The 19,433-nt window shown below is 54.2% G+C and overlaps 2 protein-coding genes across 3 annotated transcripts; one reads left to right on the top strand and one right to left on the bottom strand.

Moving 5' to 3' along the window:
* The first annotated feature begins 2 nt into the window (after window positions 1-2).
* PDAP1 (PDGFA associated protein 1) lies at window positions 3-8,889 on the top strand. 2 transcript variants are annotated; one of them, XM_054080351.1, is made up of 6 exons: window positions 3-132; window positions 4,194-4,285; window positions 6,206-6,313; window positions 6,718-6,839; window positions 7,725-7,876; window positions 8,539-8,889. In XM_054080351.1, the coding sequence occupies exons 1-6, from the start codon at window positions 120-122 to the stop codon at window positions 8,595-8,597; spliced, it is 546 nt and encodes a 181-aa protein (XP_053936326.1). In that variant the 5' UTR covers window positions 3-119; the 3' UTR covers window positions 8,598-8,889. The 2 variants fall into 2 exon arrangements, with proteins under 2 accessions (XP_053936326.1, XP_053936325.1); XM_054080350.1 differs by lacking the exon at window positions 3-132 and adding an exon at window positions 3,968-4,031.
* Window positions 8,890-10,088: 1,199 nt separating this feature from the next.
* Window positions 10,089-17,210, bottom strand: ARPC1B (actin related protein 2/3 complex subunit 1B). The gene is made up of 10 exons (XM_054081045.1): window positions 17,013-17,210; window positions 14,326-14,399; window positions 13,497-13,601; window positions 12,779-13,001; window positions 12,276-12,383; window positions 11,726-11,932; window positions 11,406-11,481; window positions 11,129-11,325; window positions 10,627-10,717; window positions 10,089-10,386 (listed from the first exon to the last, which is right to left on the bottom strand). The coding sequence occupies exons 2-10, from the start codon at window positions 14,387-14,389 to the stop codon at window positions 10,348-10,350; spliced, it is 1,110 nt and encodes a 369-aa protein (XP_053937020.1). The 5' UTR covers window positions 14,390-14,399; window positions 17,013-17,210; the 3' UTR covers window positions 10,089-10,347.
* Window positions 17,211-19,433: the final 2,223 nt, after the last annotated feature.

Below are 19,433 nucleotides of genomic sequence, written 5' to 3' on the forward strand. Positions count from 1 at the left end.
AGGGAGGACAGCCCCGCGGTTGGGTCCTTGTTGGCGTGGCGCGCAGGGGGCGGTTTCCGGTTCCGGGTCGCAGCTCGGGGCCGGACCGGGGGGGCCTTGCTGCAGCAGCCGCCATCGCGATGCCGAAAGGAGGTGGGGGCCTGGCTGGGGAAGGTTTGACCCATCAAGGGGAGGGGTATGAGCGCCTCAGGAGGTGCGAGGAGAGTGAGGGGCGCGGGAGGAGCCTTGGCTGTGGAAGCTCGAGGGAGGGCGAGCGCTGCTTTTCCCTTCCCTGCGGGTGTGGAGGGGCTGGGGGGCGGGGCAGGCCTCCTTTCCCGCCTCCGGGTGTGAGGGGAGGTCTCTTTCCCCCTCTCCCCAGTGCACGGTGCTTGGTGAGGGGGTCTCTTTTCCTCCTTCTTAGCCGTGGTCCCTTGCCGCCCCTCCTTCTTTGCGGCTATGGAGGTGCTGGGGGCGGGAGGGGGTAGGCCTCGTTTCACGCCCTCGGATCTGAGGGGAGGTCTCTTTTCTGCTCTCCCCAGGGTAGGACACTCAGTGGGGAGACTTCCTTTCCCGTTTCTCGGCCGTGGAGGAGTTGGGAGGGGTCCTTCACCGCCCCCTCCTTCCCGCCTGTGGAGGTCCTGGGGGCGCAGGGCTCGTTTCCCACCCTCTTCCCCTTTCCCCGTTGCAGGGTGCTTGGGAGTGAGATTAGAGTTCGTTTCTCGCCCTCTGGTGTGAGAACAGGTCTCTTTCCCCCTCTTCCCGGTGCAAGGTACTTGCTGCGGGGGTCTCCTTTCCTCCTTATTGGCCGTGGATGGGTGGGGGTGCCCCCCGCCGCCCCCTTCTCTGCTGCTGGGGGAGGTGGTGGTTTCTTTCTCCAGCTGAGGGTTTTGGGGTGAACCTCCCCAGGTGATGGTGGCTTCTCACTTCTCTGGGAGCTGCAGTTCCTACATTGCCCCCCAACAAGTGCTGTGGGGTGGCAACAGCCCCCGGTGCTCCCCGACAAGCTGAAACCAGCAGCTGGTCCCTCAGGCAGGGCTGAAGGCTCAGAGGTAGCCAGGGAGGGGCTTTTACAGCTTCCAGGGACCCTGAGGCAGGGCTGAACGCCTTCTCCTCCCCATGGCTCGGCAGGGGGAACCTGGGTGGTGGGTCCAGCCCTGAGGGGCACAGGGGGGATGCGAAGGTGGCTTCGCTTCAGGGGCTCCTTTCCTGCGGCTCCGCATCTGGGTGTTACAGAGCGGGTACCGACTTGCTTGTATGATTAAGGAGATGTAATGAGGGACTGACGGGCTGTCAGGGCTGAGCTGGATCCACCCAGAACCTTCGCCAGATGCACCATCTGCATAATTGGCTCTTGTGTGAGCGTTAGTGAAACCTCAGTCAGAGACGTTAATGTAAACCAGCCCTTCTCATGCATCTTCTCTGTAGTTTGCTCTAATTTATGTCGTCAGCACTTCCCAAGCATTACTACCAAATCTGCCTCCCTATTTGGATTTTCTTTGAGCACTTGATTTTCTGTCCGTTTGTATCGTGTTAGTAGGCAGGGCTGAAGCTTTTCCCTGTTTTTTGTGAAAGCAAAGAGCTGCGGTGGGTTATAGCCCATATTTAAACACCCCATAACTTGGAATTTCCTGCTCGGTATTTCATTGTACAATTTGAAAGGTTGGTTTCAAACCTTTTGTTGCCTGGGAAAACAGGGATTTTTGCTGCCTCCACCCTGGTCAATACAAGTTACAGTATTGGTAGCAGAATAGTGGATTTTTGCACTCACTGCTTAATGTGAAATGGAGGGGTTTAACCATCCATTGTGGGGCAAGTGTAATGAACTTGGATACAGGATTATTTTTTATTATTTTGGGGGGAGGGGGTTTAATACCTTAATTTTTTAAAAAAAAAGTGATTCCTTCAATATTCTTCCATTCGCTGTGATTTATGTTCCTTAATTATGCTGTTAAAAGCTGAATACAAATGTGTTTGAAATCCACTGCTGATTATATTTTCAAAGTGCTTCACAGATGAGAATAAGAACCATTATCCCTGTGTAACAGGTGAGGAAACTGAGGCGCAGAGCTGAAGGGAGCTGTGCAGTGGGATGCGGTAGGGCAGTGGCAGGTGTAGGACTGGCACTTCGCTCACCTGAGTTGCAGTTTGATCTCCCTGGTAAAAGCAGAGCCGTGTCCCTGCTCCATGCTGAGCTCCCCGCAGCCCCTCCAGCCCCCAATCCAGCAGCACTGCTGGTCCCACTCCACAGGGCCTTCTCTGTGTGCAGACTGAAATGTAAATGAGATTGTGTCTGTCTTCCGTTTGCCTCTCTTTAGGCATTTAAAGTAAGATAATTCCTCTAGAGGTGCTTTCCTCCCCTTGTTGCTGCTGTTTAGTTGCAGTAATAAGGTATCTGTGTTCCTCAGTTCTGAGCCCTTCTGGGTGCGAAGGCTGCCTGGTGTCAGCTGAACGTGGCTTTGGGTTGTATAGGTTTCCCTGGTGTGAGGCAGCGTGTCAGGGATGTCACAGCAGGGATGTCACTGCTGTGCCATCTCGCGTGATGTCAGTTGCTGGGCAATGTGGCAATGTCTCTTGGGTTAGAGTGCTCTGCGGTAGATGTCATTCCCAGAGAGAGTCTGTATTGCCATGCGGGATAGCTGGAAGCAGAAAGACAGAAAGCGGCATCTTTGGGTGCAGCAAAGCTTTCAGTTGTGCTTGCGGTTTGAGTGACCATGAGCTTCCACAGCTGAGTTCAGAATGAAGGCTGTGATCTCTCTGCGTCCTCACTTCACATGAGAAAACATATTGGGTGTCTCTGTAAGGTTTTTGGTGGGCATTTTAAGGTCATTTATTCCATGACTCTGCTTTTCCTGAGCTAAAACATGAGAGTTGGCCTCTGCTGAGCCAGGAGGACTGGATTTCAGAAGCGCGTGGCCCACAGGGGCTGCCTGCACTGCTGCTCCCCGTCCCTGCAAGTCCAGCAGCACAGCCAGGCATGGTGTGGTACAGGAGTTACTGATCTCTCCTATGCATCCTGCGCCATCCTGAGGAAGGAGAGACGATCCCCTCGCCCCTCCCTGCCCTATAAGGTGTAAGTTGACCTCCGCAGGTGAAGTGGGGAGGCTGAGAGAGAGCGGGAGTTTCCTGCTCCTTCTGTTGGGCAGCTGAGAGCTCCCTGACCCAAGTTGTTTGCTTTTTGCCAGTCACGTGCACCACTTATGCCTCGAGCTCCCCCGCTCAGGGCTAGAGTCTGGCTCTGTTCAACTTGCTTTCCAGCAGTTCTTTAAGCTGTGAGAACATAAACAGAACAGTCACCTGCAGGAAGCATTACTGGCCTCAGCAATTTGTTAATCAATGGAATTTTGAACTTGATAACATTTCTTAGCCAGGCAGTCCAGCCAGCCAGGCTGGCTCTCTCCTCTTCCTGATTCCTAGAGCTTGTTATTGTTTTTCCTTATAAAGCAGCAAAATGTTTTCCTTATAAAGCAGCAAAAAGTAAAAAAACTACTTTTAGTAGTTCTTCAGCTGTCGTTGAATTCCCAAAGCTTTTGTCCAATTAGCTTCCTATTTTCTGTTGGCACAGCCTTGTGGAGGGGAGCGGTTAAGGAGGCGAGCTTCTTGGAGAGCTGTGTGTAAGTGCGGCTGCTGCAGGAACACACTGTAATTCCTTCTGCACAGGAAACACAGAGAGCGCTGTGGTTCTGAGCATCCTTTGCCAGCTCAGGAACTGCATCAGAGAGGCCACAAGCGTAGGCATAGGGAAAGGATGGTGTCACTGAGAGGCACTTAGAAGCTTGTAGCCTGATAAACAGTGTAATGGCTCTGCCATTTCAAGGCATGGAGGTACCCCCTTTAGGGATACATTCCTGGCTCACTGTCTGCAGGACAAGCCCGTGCTTGGTTTGGGAAATTCTGTACAGCTGATAGGCTGCTCTGCGTTCCGATCTCTTCAAAACCAGCCCAAGGGGAAAGAAGGAGCTGATTCTCCTAGTATCCTTCTATGGATCAATAATCCTAATTCTCTATGCAGTCTGTAACTTACCCAAAATGCTTGGAGTATTTCACAGTGGCTGGTGAGTTCAGTGTGTCCTTTCCTTGTCGTTGTTTAGATTGTATCAGAGAAGCTATTCTTGTTTGTCCTGTCTGCACTGAAAATCCGGAGTGGGCTGCAGGAGGAGCAGACCTTTCTGAAAGTTCATCACTAACCCATTGATTAATGTTATTTTTTTGTACAGGTAGAAAAGGAGGCCACAAAGGCCGAGCAAGGCAGTACACGAGTCCTGAAGAGATTGATGCCCAGCTCCAAGCAGAAAAGCAAAAGGCAAGGGTATGTGTTTGCAGACATAATTTGCTTGCTGCTCTAAGCTCTGGCTTTTTCAGCACACTTAACATGCAGTTCGGAGTGGCACCACAGTCAGGTGTTGCAGCTCGTCCTGTCAGCAAACACAGCATCAGTTCTGAATGTCTCTGGCTGGGGAGACTGCCAGGTGTGATCCAGTCTGGATCCTCACAGAAGTGAGGCCAGGTAGACCAGCCAATTTGAAGGTTAAAGGATAAGGAATTTGAAGGTTAAAGGATAAGGAATTTGAAGGTTAAAGGATAAGGAAGGTGATTGCACAGCCAGACATCTTTTTTCCCCGCCCTGGTGTAGTCTCTGCTGTCAGCTAGTTCTTTGATCCATGCTCTACAGGTTGCCTGTGGAAGGAAAGGGCTCACCTCTTATAGGATATTGAAATTATTATATTTGCCCTCTTTCTCCTCTAGATGTGAAAGACCCAACTTCCATTGAATTCTTCCTGTACGCAGTTTCCTTGTTTGGCTCTAACCTGCAGGGAAAGATAACAATTTTCTGTCATGAATCCTTTTTCAGGTGTGCTTCTATGCCTCAACATTGGATCATAACAGCTCCCCCCCAGCTACTTGGCAGGTGTTGGAAAGGCCTGGCTGCTTTCCGCAGTCCTTGGTCTCCTATATTCCCACATTATCGCAGCTACAGTGCTGCCTTGCTGCTGTTTTCCTGTGACTTTCTGAAAGTGCTGCCCAAAATCACTGCAGTAGGACAATTATACCCCATGTAGGAAACACTGATGAATACCCCCAAGAAGAATAATACTCTTACAATCAGTTGTGAGCCATATTGTTGACTCCTTTTTAATGTTTTGACCAGGTGTGACTCAAGATGATTGTGTTGTTGGCTGCTTAGCCATGTATTCTGACTTTGTATTGGATTTCTTCTTTTGAAGTGGAACTCCTCTTGGTTTGCTTTCTGATTCCACCTTCTTGGTTTCATGCCATCTTTCCAAATTTTGAAACCAATTTTGGGTCTGATCCCACGTCCCAAAATGTTTCCAACTCCCACCAGTGCGATGTCATTCACAAACTTTATGGGTTCTCTACACCCAAATTGTTAATAAAAACACCAGCTGGTAGTGGAACAGGACAAGCAAGCTCCCACTTGAAATGTCTGTCTTCCTTCAAAACAGGCCAGAGAACTCCTTGCTGAGAAGGATTTCTTCTTTTACTTTTGCAGTAGTCTATACCACACAGTGATGGCTGCACCAAATGCTGTTTTGTTAGGGAAAGCTTTAGAAAAGCCAATTAACAAAATTACTCCTCCTGCTGCCCGTAGCTTATCCACTTTGCCAGTTGTGCTGGTGAGTGATGTTTGGTGATGGTAAAGTCAGCTGTTCACACCCGCCTTGGTTCTTCTAATCTTATCTTATGATTTCAAGTCAATTCCTAAACCTCTGACTGGTAAAAGCTGTGCTAAAAAGGCTATAATTTCTTGGATAATAAAGTGAAAAATACATCAATTTGCTCTTCTCCATTTTTTTTTCACCTCTCTTTAGGGTTTGGATCCAGGTCTACACTATATCCGTGTAGTTTCCAGACCCTGAGATATTGTGCACTGTAAAACCAGGGCAAAATGTCTCCTGGAGATCTTTCATTTGGGAAGAGTAAAATGCCCGTTCTGTCTTTGACAGTAATTTTCTTGGCCTGTTATACAGAGTGAACTGCAAAATTATTTAGTGGTGATTGCTGGGGCAGGTGACACACACTTAGGTGTTGAGGATGAGCTCTTGTTTTTTGATAACTAAGCACCTTTGGTGTTGTAAAGGCCACATCAGGAGCTCTGGTACTCTCAGAGTTCTCTCGCAATCCTCCAGAATGATCTCATGTAAGAGTCATTGTTGGATTTGGGATTTTTATCGACACTCATTTTCTTTAATTTCCCATGGCTTTGTAGGAAGAAGAGGAGCAAGAAGAAGGAGGTGAAGGGGCAACAGGGGACCCCAAAAAAGAGAAGAAGTCTTTAGATTCAGATGAGAGTGATGAAGATGACGAGGATTATCAGGTACTGTCATTCTCAGGGCACTTAATGCATTTGCACCACCTAGATTCTTGGGACAGGAAAGCGATGCACACTCTTGACTCATTTGCTCTTTAAGAGCTCTCTATAGTAAATTTTTTCACTGAAGGACTATTTTTAGAAGCCAAAACCCCCTGACTTAATTGCATTTTGTCCTCAGAATGAAAACTTTTGTATTTTTATAAGGGAAATACAAAGGCAAGAGTATTTCAAAAAAGACTGAAGATGCGTGGTACGTAAATCTTTGTTCCCAAGTGGTTTTGCTGTCTGGTGAAAACATCTTGAGTTCCACTTTTGGGGTGTGTTGTAGTGTGTTTGATGAGCTGTGATGCAACACAGATTTGGGCACGAGACACCTTCTTAAAGTTCCTCTTGTTCTTGAACCTTAGCAAAAGCGCAAAGGAGTGGAAGGGTTGATAGACATAGAGAATCCCAATCGCATAATTCAGACAACCAAAAAAGTAACTCAGCTGGACCTGGATGGACCTAAGGAACTGTCGCGACGAGAGCGGTGAGTCTTTCCTGCTGCCTCAGCAGAGGCTGGTGCCTTCCTGGAATTTCATCCTTGCTGGTGGCAGCAGCTTAACATGGGGAGATGTTTCCCTTCTGTGTATGTATTGGTGTTTCAGGGAAGCCCTATAAGTGTGCTGTTTTCTGGAGCAGACACTGAACAGCAGCAAATTTCAGTCAGGACTTACTGTGGATCAGAATCTCTCTTCTTACAAACTTTGCGAAGTTTTCTGCTCTCTGGAAATAACTGTGGCCATCCTGGAGCCAGGCAGCTTGGCCAGGTGCACTGAGAGAGTGAAGTTTGTTGCTGTGAAGTGGATGGAGGCCATTCCTCTTGGGAATTTTTATGCCGAAAATGAGACATAACTGAAATCCATTAACCAGAGGGCACCTTGGAGTCCGCTTTCATCTCGCTGCAGAAGGTGCCGTGGTGACAGGTAGCAGCTTCCCAGAAGTCACGGTGAATTTTTTTGCCTGAGCAGATGAATATGATGAGAACCAAAGTTTAATCTTCTAGTTTAATTTAGCGATGGAGAGTTCTGGAGTGAAAGATTCAAGCTTGCTTGTTTGGGATAGATTGCTTCAGCACAAGTACACCGTTGAGAGTAGGGCTGGGGAAAACATGTCGTGGTGCTGTACAGTCAGGGGCTAATTCGCTCGGCCTCATGATGTGTCAGTGTCCTTATTTAGCTGAATGCAGGTAGAAGTAATCTCTCTCATCATCCCTGTTCAGACCCTACAATAGATAAAACCAGTACTTGAAAACTGGTGACAGGGCCTCCCTGTCTGTCCTCACCATCCCTTCCTGTCAGAAAGCCTCTCTTCCCTGTCTGTGCCCGTGTTCTTACATGGGTACCCTGGTGACTGCTGTTTTTCCCTCAAACAGGGAGGAAATAGAGAAGCAAAAGGCAAAAGAAAGATACATGAAAATGCACCTAGCTGGTAAAACGGAACAAGCGAAGGCAGATCTTGCCCGACTAGCCATCATTCGGAAGCAAAGGGAAGAAGCTGCCAGGAAGAAAGAAGAAGAGAGAAAAGGTTAGAGAGTAATTAGTCATATTTTCTGCTCTTTGCAATGGCTGTACCATCAGGAGGTGTGATTTTTTCATAGTGTGCATGGTCACCCCTAATATTCTGAGACTGCGTGGTGTTGCTGAGTGTCGTTACAACTCCTCTCATTAAAACCAGGTTGAGCTGTTTCATTCCTATAGAGTTCTAGGACATCCGGATGGGGAGCAGGGAAAGAGAGAAGGGAACTGCCCTTAATAATTGTATTGTCTTTTGCCTTCCAGTCAGTGCTTGCTTCAATTTGGGGGGTTTAATGGGTTGATTTCTCCACTTTGAATGCTCGGGATCCAGACTGCCAGGGGAATTTGCAGCACTCCTGCCTGCACGTTCTCTCCAGCTCTGATAGCTGTGAACCACAAGTCTGATGGACGTGTGTTCTCAGTGCCTTCCACAGAGAAACTTTTGCATCGGCACCAGGGTAATTTGTGAGTGCCTGAAGAGGGGCCCCAAGGACGGAAGGGAGAGTGCAGGGAGTTCGCTCCTCTTAATTGTAGGGTTGGTGGTGAGGGGCAGATTTTTTCCCATTACCTCACTGGATATGACTGACAGGGTTTCAGTCCCTGGGGCCGTCAAGCCACCACCAGCCCCTGACACACACCGTGAAATGACAAAACCTCTCTTTCCTCCCCCAGCAAAAGACGAAGCGGCTATGGCAGGTAAAAGACTGCAGCCACTATCCCTTAACAAGTAAGCCCAGGACATGCAAGAGGAGGAAACGCCAGGGAACTGTGCCTGGTGCCTGCCGGGAACTCTGCCATGTTGCGTTCCATAGCTGCCACGTAGGGTGTGCTGCGGCATCGAAGTCACCTTCACCTCCAAGAGACACTGCCGATGTGTTTGTCCTCATCCTGGCGCAGATTTCCATTTGGGGTTAGGGGCAGCTGCTATCTTCGGTGCAGAACTGTGCTGAACAGCGATTCTCTGTAACAGTTTGGAAACCTGAATGTTTTTGCTGGTTTTAGGATTAAGAACTCATAGACGGGGCGGGGGGGGCGGGGTGGGAGGGAGCTGTGCGGGAGGGGAGATGCTTCAAATGTTAGATTGCAAGACAATAGATTGTGGGGTCATTGTGGGGTGGAGCATGGGGTGGGGAACTTTGACTTGCTAGTGAAAGCCCAAAGGGTAATGGATCCAAGGAATCCTTTGGGCCCATCAAAGTTTGCTGCAGGGTGGTGCAGTGTAATCTGGGAGCCTGACTTCATGGACATCAGAGTGCCGTTCCTTCCCGGCTTCATCCCTCCTTTCTTGCACCCAATCTCCCCTTTTCCCTCCTCTTCAATTTTTTTTTTTCCTCCTTCTTAGGGATAGTGCCAGTTTTTAACCACATCATCCTTTGTTTAAAGGAAAGAAAACCACATTAATTGGGTCTGACAAAGATGGAAAAAGAACTTGATAAAGTTTAAAAAAAAATTACAACAGAACTTGTATATTTGGCTGATTAAAATGTAAGTTATCAGAACTGCTCTGTCCTCCTCTTGTGCGTGTGTGAACAAATAGGAGTATACAGGGTGCACTACTGGGCTGGGCACGTGGCAACTTCTGCACCGGCTGCTTTGCTGCTTCTCTGTGTTGTTTGTGGTGTGGAATTTGACTCCAGGATCAGGAGCTCCGTCCGCAGATGCAGCCTGAAGGCAAAAAGCTTTTCTGGCCGTCTCTGATGGGTGTCTCTCACTTGGGTTACTGGAGTGGAGGAAGCAGTTCCCCTCAAGCTGCTGCCTGACCCCATCGCTGTGCCCGTGAGATGGGACTGCTTGGCTCCCAAGGCAGAGGTGAAGGTCAGAGGTGCTCCATTCAGGATTGCCTGGCAGCCTGTGCTTAATGGACTGGAAGGGTGGAGGATTGGTTCGGCAGCCCAGGGACTCCGAGCTGGCTCCCAGCGTTTGGGGTTGCACGCCTGACAGGACTGGGCTGGTGTCCAGGAGGAGCTTGGTGCTGGGAGCAGTATGGGACACCTGCACTGCCACACCACCTCCATCCTCTCCCCAATCTTTTCTCCAATACCGATCCTGCTTTGTGCTAAAGCAGAGAACCGGGAGGTGATGTTCCCCTTATACCCATGGCCCTACTTCACCCTCAAAGCTGATGGCACAGCAGACGTGACCACCCATGGTGAGATGCAGCACGGTGGCCGTGATGCGCTCTGATCCCACACACGTTTGCACTGAACTATTTAAAACAAAAATCAGTGGATTTATACAGGAAAATCCTTTATTGTCATTTAAGCGATGTATGACCAGCATCGGGTAGGATGGTGACAAACATAGTAAAAAAAAATGGTTTTCTTTGTTTGAGAGCAGCCTCCGGGGCTGGCTGGTAGCCGAGGAAGCACGCTGGTGGCCTTGCGGCCGGCTCGTGTGGCACTGGGCTCGCGGGGGAAAGCAGGCGGGCGCAGCAGAGCAGGGGCAAGCTGGCAGCTGGGATGCCCTTCCCGGCTGGCTCCTTCATTTGATCTTGAGATCCTTCAGCGCTGACTCCAGGCTCTAAAACAAAACAGGAGGTCATTCGTGGTGGGCTGTGAAAGGGCCACCCAGGGGTGTTCCTCACCCAGCCCTGGGTTAAAGGAGATCCCACAGAGGACTATGGGACCCCCCTGGGGGGAGGATGGAGCCCACCACCCCGGCCAAGAGCTGTGCAGCAGTACGATAAGGGGATTGCAATTAGAGCTGTGGGTAATGAAGCTTCAACGCTGGGGGCACCGAGGCACCACAAGGATACCTCACCTTGACGTCCCAGATGCTCATGCCGCCGTCCATCCCTGTAGTGCAGAACTGCGAGCAATTGGCCTTCCCGCCCACCAGCACGGAGATCTGGCTGCGGGGCACAAAGAGGTGGGGGGGAATCAGCCCCAGGCTCCCAACAAGCCCTCAGGGCTGCCGGGGAGTGGGGTGTGGCGGTAGCAGGTCCAGAACCCTCCATCTTCCCACCAACGTGCACGGATGCTCAGGGCTGTCCCAGCTCAACGGGCTCCACGCCTCCATCTCCCCTGGCTACGTGCAGGGATATCCAGAGATACCCTGGAATGCTTCAGGGATGCCCAGGGCTGTCCCAGTTGTCAGGTATAGACTCCTCCATCTCCCCTACCCACACACAGGGATGCTCCAGGGTTGTCCCAGCTCCCAGATAGCAACACAGCCAAGGAATGCTCTGGGGCAGCACCCAAAGCAGTCCCTGGGGTGACCCAACCGAGCCCGTCCCTCTGCCGTTCCCCCGCCCGGTTCGTGCCTGATGCTGTTCTTGTGCACGGTGTCCAGCGTGGCATTGGCAGTGTCCGAACTCGCTTTCTTGTCCAGGTTCTGGAAGCGCTCACGGGCAGTGAGGCCGCGCTGGGAGCTCTGCTTGGGGACATCCAGCTTCCCCCCAAAGGTCAGCACACCCTGGCTCTCCTCGTAGGTGAACAGCATCGGATAGCAGTCGTGGCCCTGGAGAACCACAGCGCTGCTCAGCACCATCCTCTGGCTCCCAGTGTGGTGCCCACCCTGTGTCCCCAGTCCAGACTCACCGCGGCCACCAGGCTGTTTTCGGTGATGAAGGTGACGGCGAGGAGGGGCAGAGTCTCCGTGCACAGGGTGGCAACGCTACGAGAGAGATCAGAGCGTTAGCGGGAAGCTGAGCTTCAGCCTCTCGGTGCTGAGACTGGCACAGCTCGTGACGCAGGTGGGAGCCACAAGACCGAAAGGAGAGGACAATTTGCCTCTTCTGACCAAGTCTCCACCTGGATGCCTCCATCCCCACATCATTTTGGAGGTCAATGCCCCCCACCACCCACAGCACAGTCACCCCCAGCTCCCCACGCCCCCTCCGTTTCCCAGCCCTGCTTACGCCATCTTCTTGTTGGCGTCGGCGAGGCAGAGGGTGCTGTCGTGGCTCACCCAGGCCACACGGGCTCCGCTGGCCGAGAAGCAGATGCTGTGCACCCACCCACAGCTGCTGCTGGACTCGAACATCAGCTCCCCGAAGGGCATCTTGGAGCCCCACGGCGTGGGGCTGGGCCGCTCCTCCACCTCCTTGATGTAGGCTGAGAATATCCTGGGTGAGGGAAGAACCCTGCCATGTGAGCACCAGAGCTGCCTCCATTCCTCCCCATTCCATGCCTCAGTTTCCCTCCCAGAGCCCACAGGGTGTCCCATCACCTCCTGCTCCCCACTGGGTGCTGTAACACTGGGATTGTCCCCAGGGCATCCCCCAACCCTCCCTGTGCCCCATCCGTGGTTCCCAGCAGCACCCGGAGGGGTGAAGCACGCCCCATGGACAAGCCAGGGTGCTGGGCTGCCCCCTGACCTCTGCAGTGCCAGAGTAGGACCCCAACCCGTTCTTGGGGGGATCCTCCCAGCTCAGGCCCCTCTGCTCATCCGCCCCCACCGCTCCTCACCGACACTTGAAGTCGCAGGAGCCGGCGGCCAGGAGGACGTTGTTGGGGTGCCAGTCGAGGCTGAGGACCGTCGAGCGGATGGGCTTCTTGATGTGCTTGCAAACCCACCTGCGGGGAGTGAAGGCGGTGTCAATGGGGGAGCATCACCACCCCCAGGAACACCCCTGGCCTTTTGGAGGGCTGGCTGAAGGTGCTCAGGGTTACCAGCACCCCAGGGACTGCCCCAGCCTGCAGCAGCGTGTCCCATCCCCTGCAGCAGGGCTTTGGAGCAACTCTCTCCATCTCCCCATCTGTCTCCTCTTCCACCTCCTTCTCCAGCTGCTATCTGTCTCCCCTGTCTCCTCTTGTCTTACCTGCAGCTTCTCTGGTTTCCTGTCTCCCAGTCTATGTCCCTTCCACCCACCTCCCCATTCCTTCTTCTCTCCCTCTTTTCTCCATCTCCCAATCCATCTCCCATCCACCTCCCCGAGGACAGACCCAGTGGGGCCACGGCAGAGCCTCACCAGTCGTTCTCTTGCTCAAAGTAGCAGATGGAGATGAGCCGGGAGCCGCTGCCCACGGCAAACTTATTCTCCTTGGGGGACCACTTGACACAGCGGGCAGCCCGGTTGATCCGCAGGATCACCAGGGTGGGTTTCCAGACGTTGCCCTTCAGGGTCCAGACGTAGGCGTTGCGGTCAGTCCCACACGTCACCAGTCGGTTGCTCTCAGGGGCCCAGTCGATGCCTGGAAAGCAAAGGGGGGTGGGGATGGGTTCCTCACTCAGGGCTGGAGGCCGTTTGAACACAGAGTTGTTGTGGATGGTCTCCGCTCTAGAGTCCCTCTTTGACCTACTTCCACATCTATCCCATGCCATCCCAACCCATCTATTCCATCTATCCATCCTTCCATCCATCTCATCGCACCTCATCCTGTTTCATGCCAACTCATCTCATCCCATCTCTTCCATCTATCCATTCCAACCCATCCATCCCACCACATCCACCTCATTCCACCTCATCCCTCCCCACTCCATCCCTCTTCATCTCTCCCATCCCATCCCTCAGTTCCTTCTGACGTGCTGGATCGAGACCAGAAGAGACACAATCTGCTCCCTTTCCTCCACCCACTGCTCAACACCCATCCAGAAGCTTCTAGTACTACCAAGTGGGGTCAGGACCTTCTCTGAGGCAGGATCACCCACCATCCGTGTCCCTGTCCCTTTCATCAGCCATGACTCACCTGTCACCTGTCCGTTGTGCTCCTTCAGCTCATGGACTTTGGTCCACTTGGCCCCATCCTTGCGGTAGATGTGGACCTCGTGGTTGTTGGGGCAGAGGGCAATCTCTGTGGGGCGAGAGCAGCCAGGGCAGAGCCCTCCCTGGGTGGTGGACTCTGCCGAGGGGGCACAGGGCCGGCCAGCATTGTCCTGCCCCTTCCTGCGCTCCAGGTTTGGTGGGACCTCGCTCCACAGTGGGGTTCCACCACGCCCCACACCCCGTGCTGCCCTGAAGCTGAGATGGCTCCTACAAACTGTCCCCACAGGGAAGCTCCCCCAGACCCGAGAGCCCAGCAGCCCCTCTTCCCCAGCATGTGGTCCTGAGGGGTTGGGTGGATGGGATGGGATAAAATGGGATAGGATGGGACAGGATGCATGGCTGCGAGTTCTCGGCTCCCATCTGGGCCCATCCTGCCCTGCCAGCCCCAGCAGATAAAGCTCTTTTTGTTCTCTCCCACATCCCCTGCGCGGAGGCCGGGAAATGCCATCGGCCGTGCATCACTCATCTCCGCTCTCCTCTCCTCTCAGTGCTTTGCCCGTCCCTCCCCACGCGGGCTGCCTCGGGGCTGGGTGCTGTGCTGGCACCCCCAGCACGGGGACCAGGGGGTGCAGGAGGACAGTCCCCAGCCCCAGAGTCTCTCTGTGGCACCACTCGCTTCCCCACATTCAGCCCCAACCCAGCTCTGCCCCACGCTGCGAGGCATCGCCCGCCACAGGGATATTCAGACAGGACAGATGGTGCTTCAGGCCACCCCTGAGGACTTCAGGATGGGGTGTTCTGGCCGTACTTACGGGTCCGGTCCTTGTTCCAGGCGTGGCAGCTGATGGGCTCCAGCAGGAAGCTGTGGTAAGCCATGGCTCGCGGGCTGGGGATGGGGCGAGACCCCACGGCCATCAGGACAAACAGCAGGACCCCCACTTCCAGCCACATTAAACACTCCCTCCCACCACATTCAACCCTTCTGCAATTTCCCCAAGGATTTCCAAGCTCAGAGGTTGCCCAACAAGGCAGAAGAGTGGCAGGCCCAGTGGGGCAGGGTGGAGCTGGAGATGTTCTTCACAGTGCTGCCCCATGGCTGAGCACCCTACACTGAGTGTCCTGGGTGCCACATGGGTGCCCACGGCCAGAAGATGCCCATGGCTGAGTATCCCATAGCCAGATGGGAAGCAGGGACCGCTTCCAGACCATGTTGTCATCCTACTCCGACTGGCTGGAGCCTGGTGGGCAGGAGTCAACCGGGCACGCAAGAACCCGGTGTCAGCACCGCCAGCCCCACAGGCATCCCGTGGGTCCCACCATGGGCAGCATCTCCTTGCTCCGGCTGCTCCCACCAGCCCTGCAGGGCCGGATTCGCTTGCTCCTTCCCTGTCTCTCATTTAGGAAGAGCCAAAGCCCCATGAAGACACTCCCATCCCATCCCATCCCATCCCCAGTGAGCCGGTGACTAATCCCTTCCCCTGGCTGAGCTCCCTGTGCTCCCGCCAGAGCCTGCCAACCGCTCCGGTGCCGCAGGACGGAGCAGCTTCCTGCGAGGCCCCTCTGGGTGCCACGGGAAGGGCTCGCAGCCCCTTGGCTCCGCAGCTGAGGTAACACATGGATGTAGGGAAACACCTCACCAGGGCGTGACGGACAGGGATTACTCATAGTTTGCCTCTCAGCTATTTTGGGAACTCGCTGAACGCTGCCCATTTTCTTTGGCAGCTGAAAACGGTACAAAGGAAGGGGGAAAAAAAAGGTCCCTCCTAGCAAACTTCAGTCCCTGGGCTGGTGAAAAGAAAATCCACGGAGTTCCATCACCTACTTTCGCAGATGGAGAAAGCCCAACGCTGATGCACAGCACAACCCCAGCGCAAACCCCCAGCCAAGGACACGGGCATCCAGTCCGCGTTGCACCCATCCCGCTGGGGTTCAGCCCTTGGGTGACCCACAGGAAGGTCCAAAGCGGCTGTTGCCGTGTGCCTCTGCCCGAGCCCTGCAGCACAGCTGCTCTCTGGATGCCGAATAAAATCAGCAGCAAGCAGGGATGCTGCTGGTGCTGTTGCAAAAGAGGAGAGGCAGAAAAACACGTGAAACCCGGCTGAAATGGGGACCTGGCTAAAACGGCTGGTGGGGAAGAGGGATGGGAGGCAGCGCCCTCCGTGACACTTGCCACCTTCAAGTGTTTTCTAAGAAAACAGCGATACTTTCTTTTTTCGCTTTGGTTCGGATGCTCAGAGGCCTGGAGCCTCCTCCCGGGGGGTCTCACTGCTCACCCATTCAACACCAGCCCCAAAGGGATGGGCTCAGCCGCCGCGCTGGGGAGCGGAAGCCGTCCTCTGCCTGCCACGGGACGCTGGGTAAGAAGCAAAGGCTGAGCTCCAATCACTCCCTGCAGCGGTTTAGGTCTCATTTCCCCAGCAGCTGGGTCAGGGCAGTTCCCTGCTGACGCCCTGTGGGCTGAGCCGTGCCCGGCGTGGGGAGCCGAGGGTGAACCCCAGGGAGCTGAGCAGCCCCGTCACTACCAGTGAAGAGCATTGGAGAGGCTGTGGTGTCGCCCCGCTCGACACAGAGGCTCTCAAGGGAGGCAAACAGGCATTTTTGAACAGCCAGACAGGGCAGGATTGGGACCTGAGGCAGCTCCGTTATCTCCTGAGCCAGCCCTGAGGCGCCAAGCAGTTCGGAAATATCCTTGGAAGAGATAACCCAACCTTGGCAGGAGCCGAGCACTGGGGAATAACCAAACCTCGGCAGGAGCCAAGCGCTGGGGGCTCCTCCCGGTCCCAGGGAGGAAGCCACATGCTGAAGAACTGTATTTTTGGTTTTGCTGAGCCTGTCGGGGTGGTGGGAGGTAGGTTTGCACCCGCTGGCGCAGGGACATGGTGATGGTCCTGCCAGAAGCCACAGGACCCTATGTAGCCTCTCTCTCTCACGCTGCCGAGACCCCAGCACCGACCCCGGGGAGCCCCTCTGCTCCCCATGGGGTGTCACTGCCTGTGCTCCTGCCAGCCAGGCTTGGGACACTCATCCTCAGTCCCCAGCACTGCACCCCCAGCACCAGTCTGGCTGTGGGGGGACATCACTGCCCCGGGGCAGATAGAAGGCAGCTCTGACCCTCCTCTTCCTCACGCTGGGTAAAGCTGGAGGCAGCGGATACCCGAGGAGGAGAGGGCAGACTGCAGCCAGCCCTGGCTCTGCCAGCACCAACCCCTGCCAGGGGACCCTTTCCAACACCCTCCAGCTGCCAGGCTTTAGGCAAGAGAATGAAACTCAAAACTTGCTGCCAAAGCTGGTAAAAAAAACTGCCCGAAATGCAGCGAGAGCAAAGTCCACAAGCGAAGCACTGCTCGCACCCACCTCACACCCCAAAGCGGCCTCAGCCGGGGGGATCCTCGCCTCCCCTCGAACAAGGGCTGAGCACCCGGAGAGGTGACGGCCACAGCCCCTGCGGGACAGCCTCAGCTCCTCGCTGGGGTGGCAGAGCTACCTCCTTGCTCCTTACCTTGCTGGGCAGCGCGGGCAGGGCTAGTTCATGGACTCTGGGCAGTCGACACGAACGGCAGCCCGGAGCGAGCGGCGGGAGCTTCTGGCTGCCCCGCCGAGGCAGACCGACTTCCCTTTTCCTCTCCGAGAAATGCAACCACTTCCTTACGTGGGCGTTGGGGGAGCGCAAAGCAGCTCGGCGGCCGCCCTGCCCCTGCAAGCCAGGCCTCTCGCCATTGCCGCACGTGGATGGGCCACCAGCCCTGGGATGCTCCCAGCAGCCCCCGCTGCTCGGCGGGATGCGGGCATCTCACCCTGGGTGCAGCAGGGAAGGATGCAGCCAGCAGAGTGGAGATGAAGGAGCCCCATCCTCTCCTTCTGGCGGTGGGAGGGTTGCTTGGCTCCCAGTCCCTGGCGTGTTTCGGGGGATGATGCAGCAGGGAGGCCCTGGCTGCCAGCGCCCACCCGGGGCAAGACGTGCGTCAACATCACCTTCCGCTGCCAGGGAGATTCGCAGCTTGGCAGGACCTCACGGCGCTTGGATTTGGCTGCGCTGATCAGCAGCTGCTGCTAGTTCCTGCATCCCACTGAGCCCAGTGGGACCCAAGCCCAGGGTGGCTGCAGTCAGAGCTCTGCACCGTAACACCACCGTGAACGTTCCCCCACCCATCAGACATGTACCTCTCTATTTTGTTTCCCCTCAAGCTTCACAGCAACCTTCTCTCTTTCCAGCCAGGCAGGGAGCTCAGCGCCTGCTGAAAGCGCAGGGAAGGAGAGATGGGCTTCAGCTTCTCTCTCCCCTGCTGCGAGCTGGCTGCAGCCACACACAGGGGGATGCACTCACTCGTGGAGGGACGCACTCACCCCTTCTCTCTCTGAGGAACATGGCAGAAGCAGGTCAGCAGCACACCGGGGTCTTGTACAGGACCCCAGTGGGGCTTCTCAGCTGCAGGATGCAGACATGATAACCTCGTCTTTGTTGAGCTGCAGAATTAATCCCCAGGTGAGGGGTTGGCTGCAGATAAAGGCCTGTGGGTGGCACTGAGCAGGCAGCTCCCCTCTCCCTTGGTTCTGGAGTCCATCAGCCATATTTCCCTTCATGCATATTGCTGTGATGCCGTGTAGACACACATGGAGCTCCCAAAACTTCTCTGGAGAGTGGTAGTCCCTGCAGCTCTGGCCAGGAATGAATGCCCATGGTAGGAAAAGTCCCTCCTCAAAGCAGCAAGCTGCCCCCTTCTCTGGCAGCAGTTTGCCCATGGCAGCACCCAGCCTCAACCCCACCAGCATCAAGAGGGATGCAGCTCCCAGGCCTCCGGAAGTTGCAACTCTGAAGTTTCTCCTCCTGCCTGCATATTTTCTCTAGCCGTCCTTTCGCCATGAGCTGTTCTGCCTCTGCTCTTCACCAGGATTCAGGCTTTCCAGGTGTCTGACTGCTGCACCAGCCCTGCACCAAGACCAGCAGCTCTCATCCGTGTGCGATGGGAGGACACAGGACAGGAGACAATCCTCCTGCCCATCCCTTCGCAGCAGATCCCTTCCAGGCAGGGATGCAAATGAATAGTGGGTCAGTTTAACTTCTGCAGCAGGAATCAGGGTATGTTATGAAGAGAAGGGAGGGGAGAACATCACAGACAAGCTCACGCTAGTAAGCCTGGTGCTGCAGATAGGTGGACATCCTATTGGATTCACACCCACAGTGGACACAAAGAACAGTGTTAGAGGCAGGGGAGGTGACCAAGGAAACGTCAGAGGCAAACCCACCACCTCCCTCCACCAGGGCGCCCGGACACTGGAGGTGGGATGGCAGCAGAACGCCCTGAGCAGAGCCATGACCAGCAAATCCAGAGCCACCGTGTCCCACTGTCAGATGGCGCATAAGGGGCAGCTCTCCCCTACATTTGCACCCACGGCAGTTTTGACTTGAACAGTGCCTCCAGTGATGGCTGTTTATGTACTCTTTGCTCAGTCCTTTCCTAACAGAAATATCTCCAGTCTGTTTTTAATCCCAGACCTCCAGCATCCACATTTCTCTCACACAGTAAGCCCGGATAGCTTCATCAAACCTATTTGTTGGCTTTTTGGAGCAAATGGGCTCATTTTCCCTTCTCCAGCTCTTCAACGGAGAAACAGAATAAGGCATAAACATTTAGAGATCCATTTTCCCCATACTCTCATTAAATGATTCTTTTCCACCCTTTTATGTTACTTGGACACTATTTTAGAATCCCTTTCTTTTTAAATAGTGGAACTGGATGAGCTTTGAGGTCACTTCCAACACAAACCATTCTAGGATTCTATGAATAGTACATATGGAGATGGACAAAGCAAAAGCTGTGGAGCTGGCAGGGTCAGATCAATCCAGAAGACACCTTTAGCACCTGTGTTCTAGCTGATAAACCCAATCCCACAAGTCATCACACACATCACATCACCAGAG

This window comes from Cuculus canorus, chromosome 15 (genome assembly GCF_017976375.1).
Source record: "Cuculus canorus isolate bCucCan1 chromosome 15, bCucCan1.pri, whole genome shotgun sequence".
Lineage (NCBI taxonomy): Eukaryota > Metazoa > Chordata > Aves > Cuculiformes > Cuculidae > Cuculus > Cuculus canorus.

Coding starts and splice junctions, on each gene's coding strand:
- PDAP1 (XM_054080350.1), top strand. CDS start 3,983: ATGCAGTCTGTAACTTACCCAAAATGCTTGGAGTATTTCACAGTGGCT. Junction 4,032..4,193: donor GGAGTATTTCACAGTGGCTG/GTGAGTTCAGTG, acceptor TTTTTTGTACAG/GTAGAAAAGGAGGCCACAAA. Junction 6,840..7,724: donor GAACTGTCGCGACGAGAGCG/GTGAGTCTTTCC, acceptor TCCCTCAAACAG/GGAGGAAATAGAGAAGCAAA.
- ARPC1B (XM_054081045.1), bottom strand. CDS start 14,389: ATGGCTTACCACAGCTTCCTGCTGGAGCCCATCAGCTGCCACGCCTGG. Junction 13,602..14,325: donor CTGGAACAAGGACCGGACCC/GTAAGTACGGCC, acceptor CTCGCCCCACAG/AGATTGCCCTCTGCCCCAAC. Junction 11,933..12,275: donor TCCTGCGACTTCAAGTGTCG/GTGAGGAGCGGT, acceptor TCCCTCACCCAG/GATATTCTCAGCCTACATCA.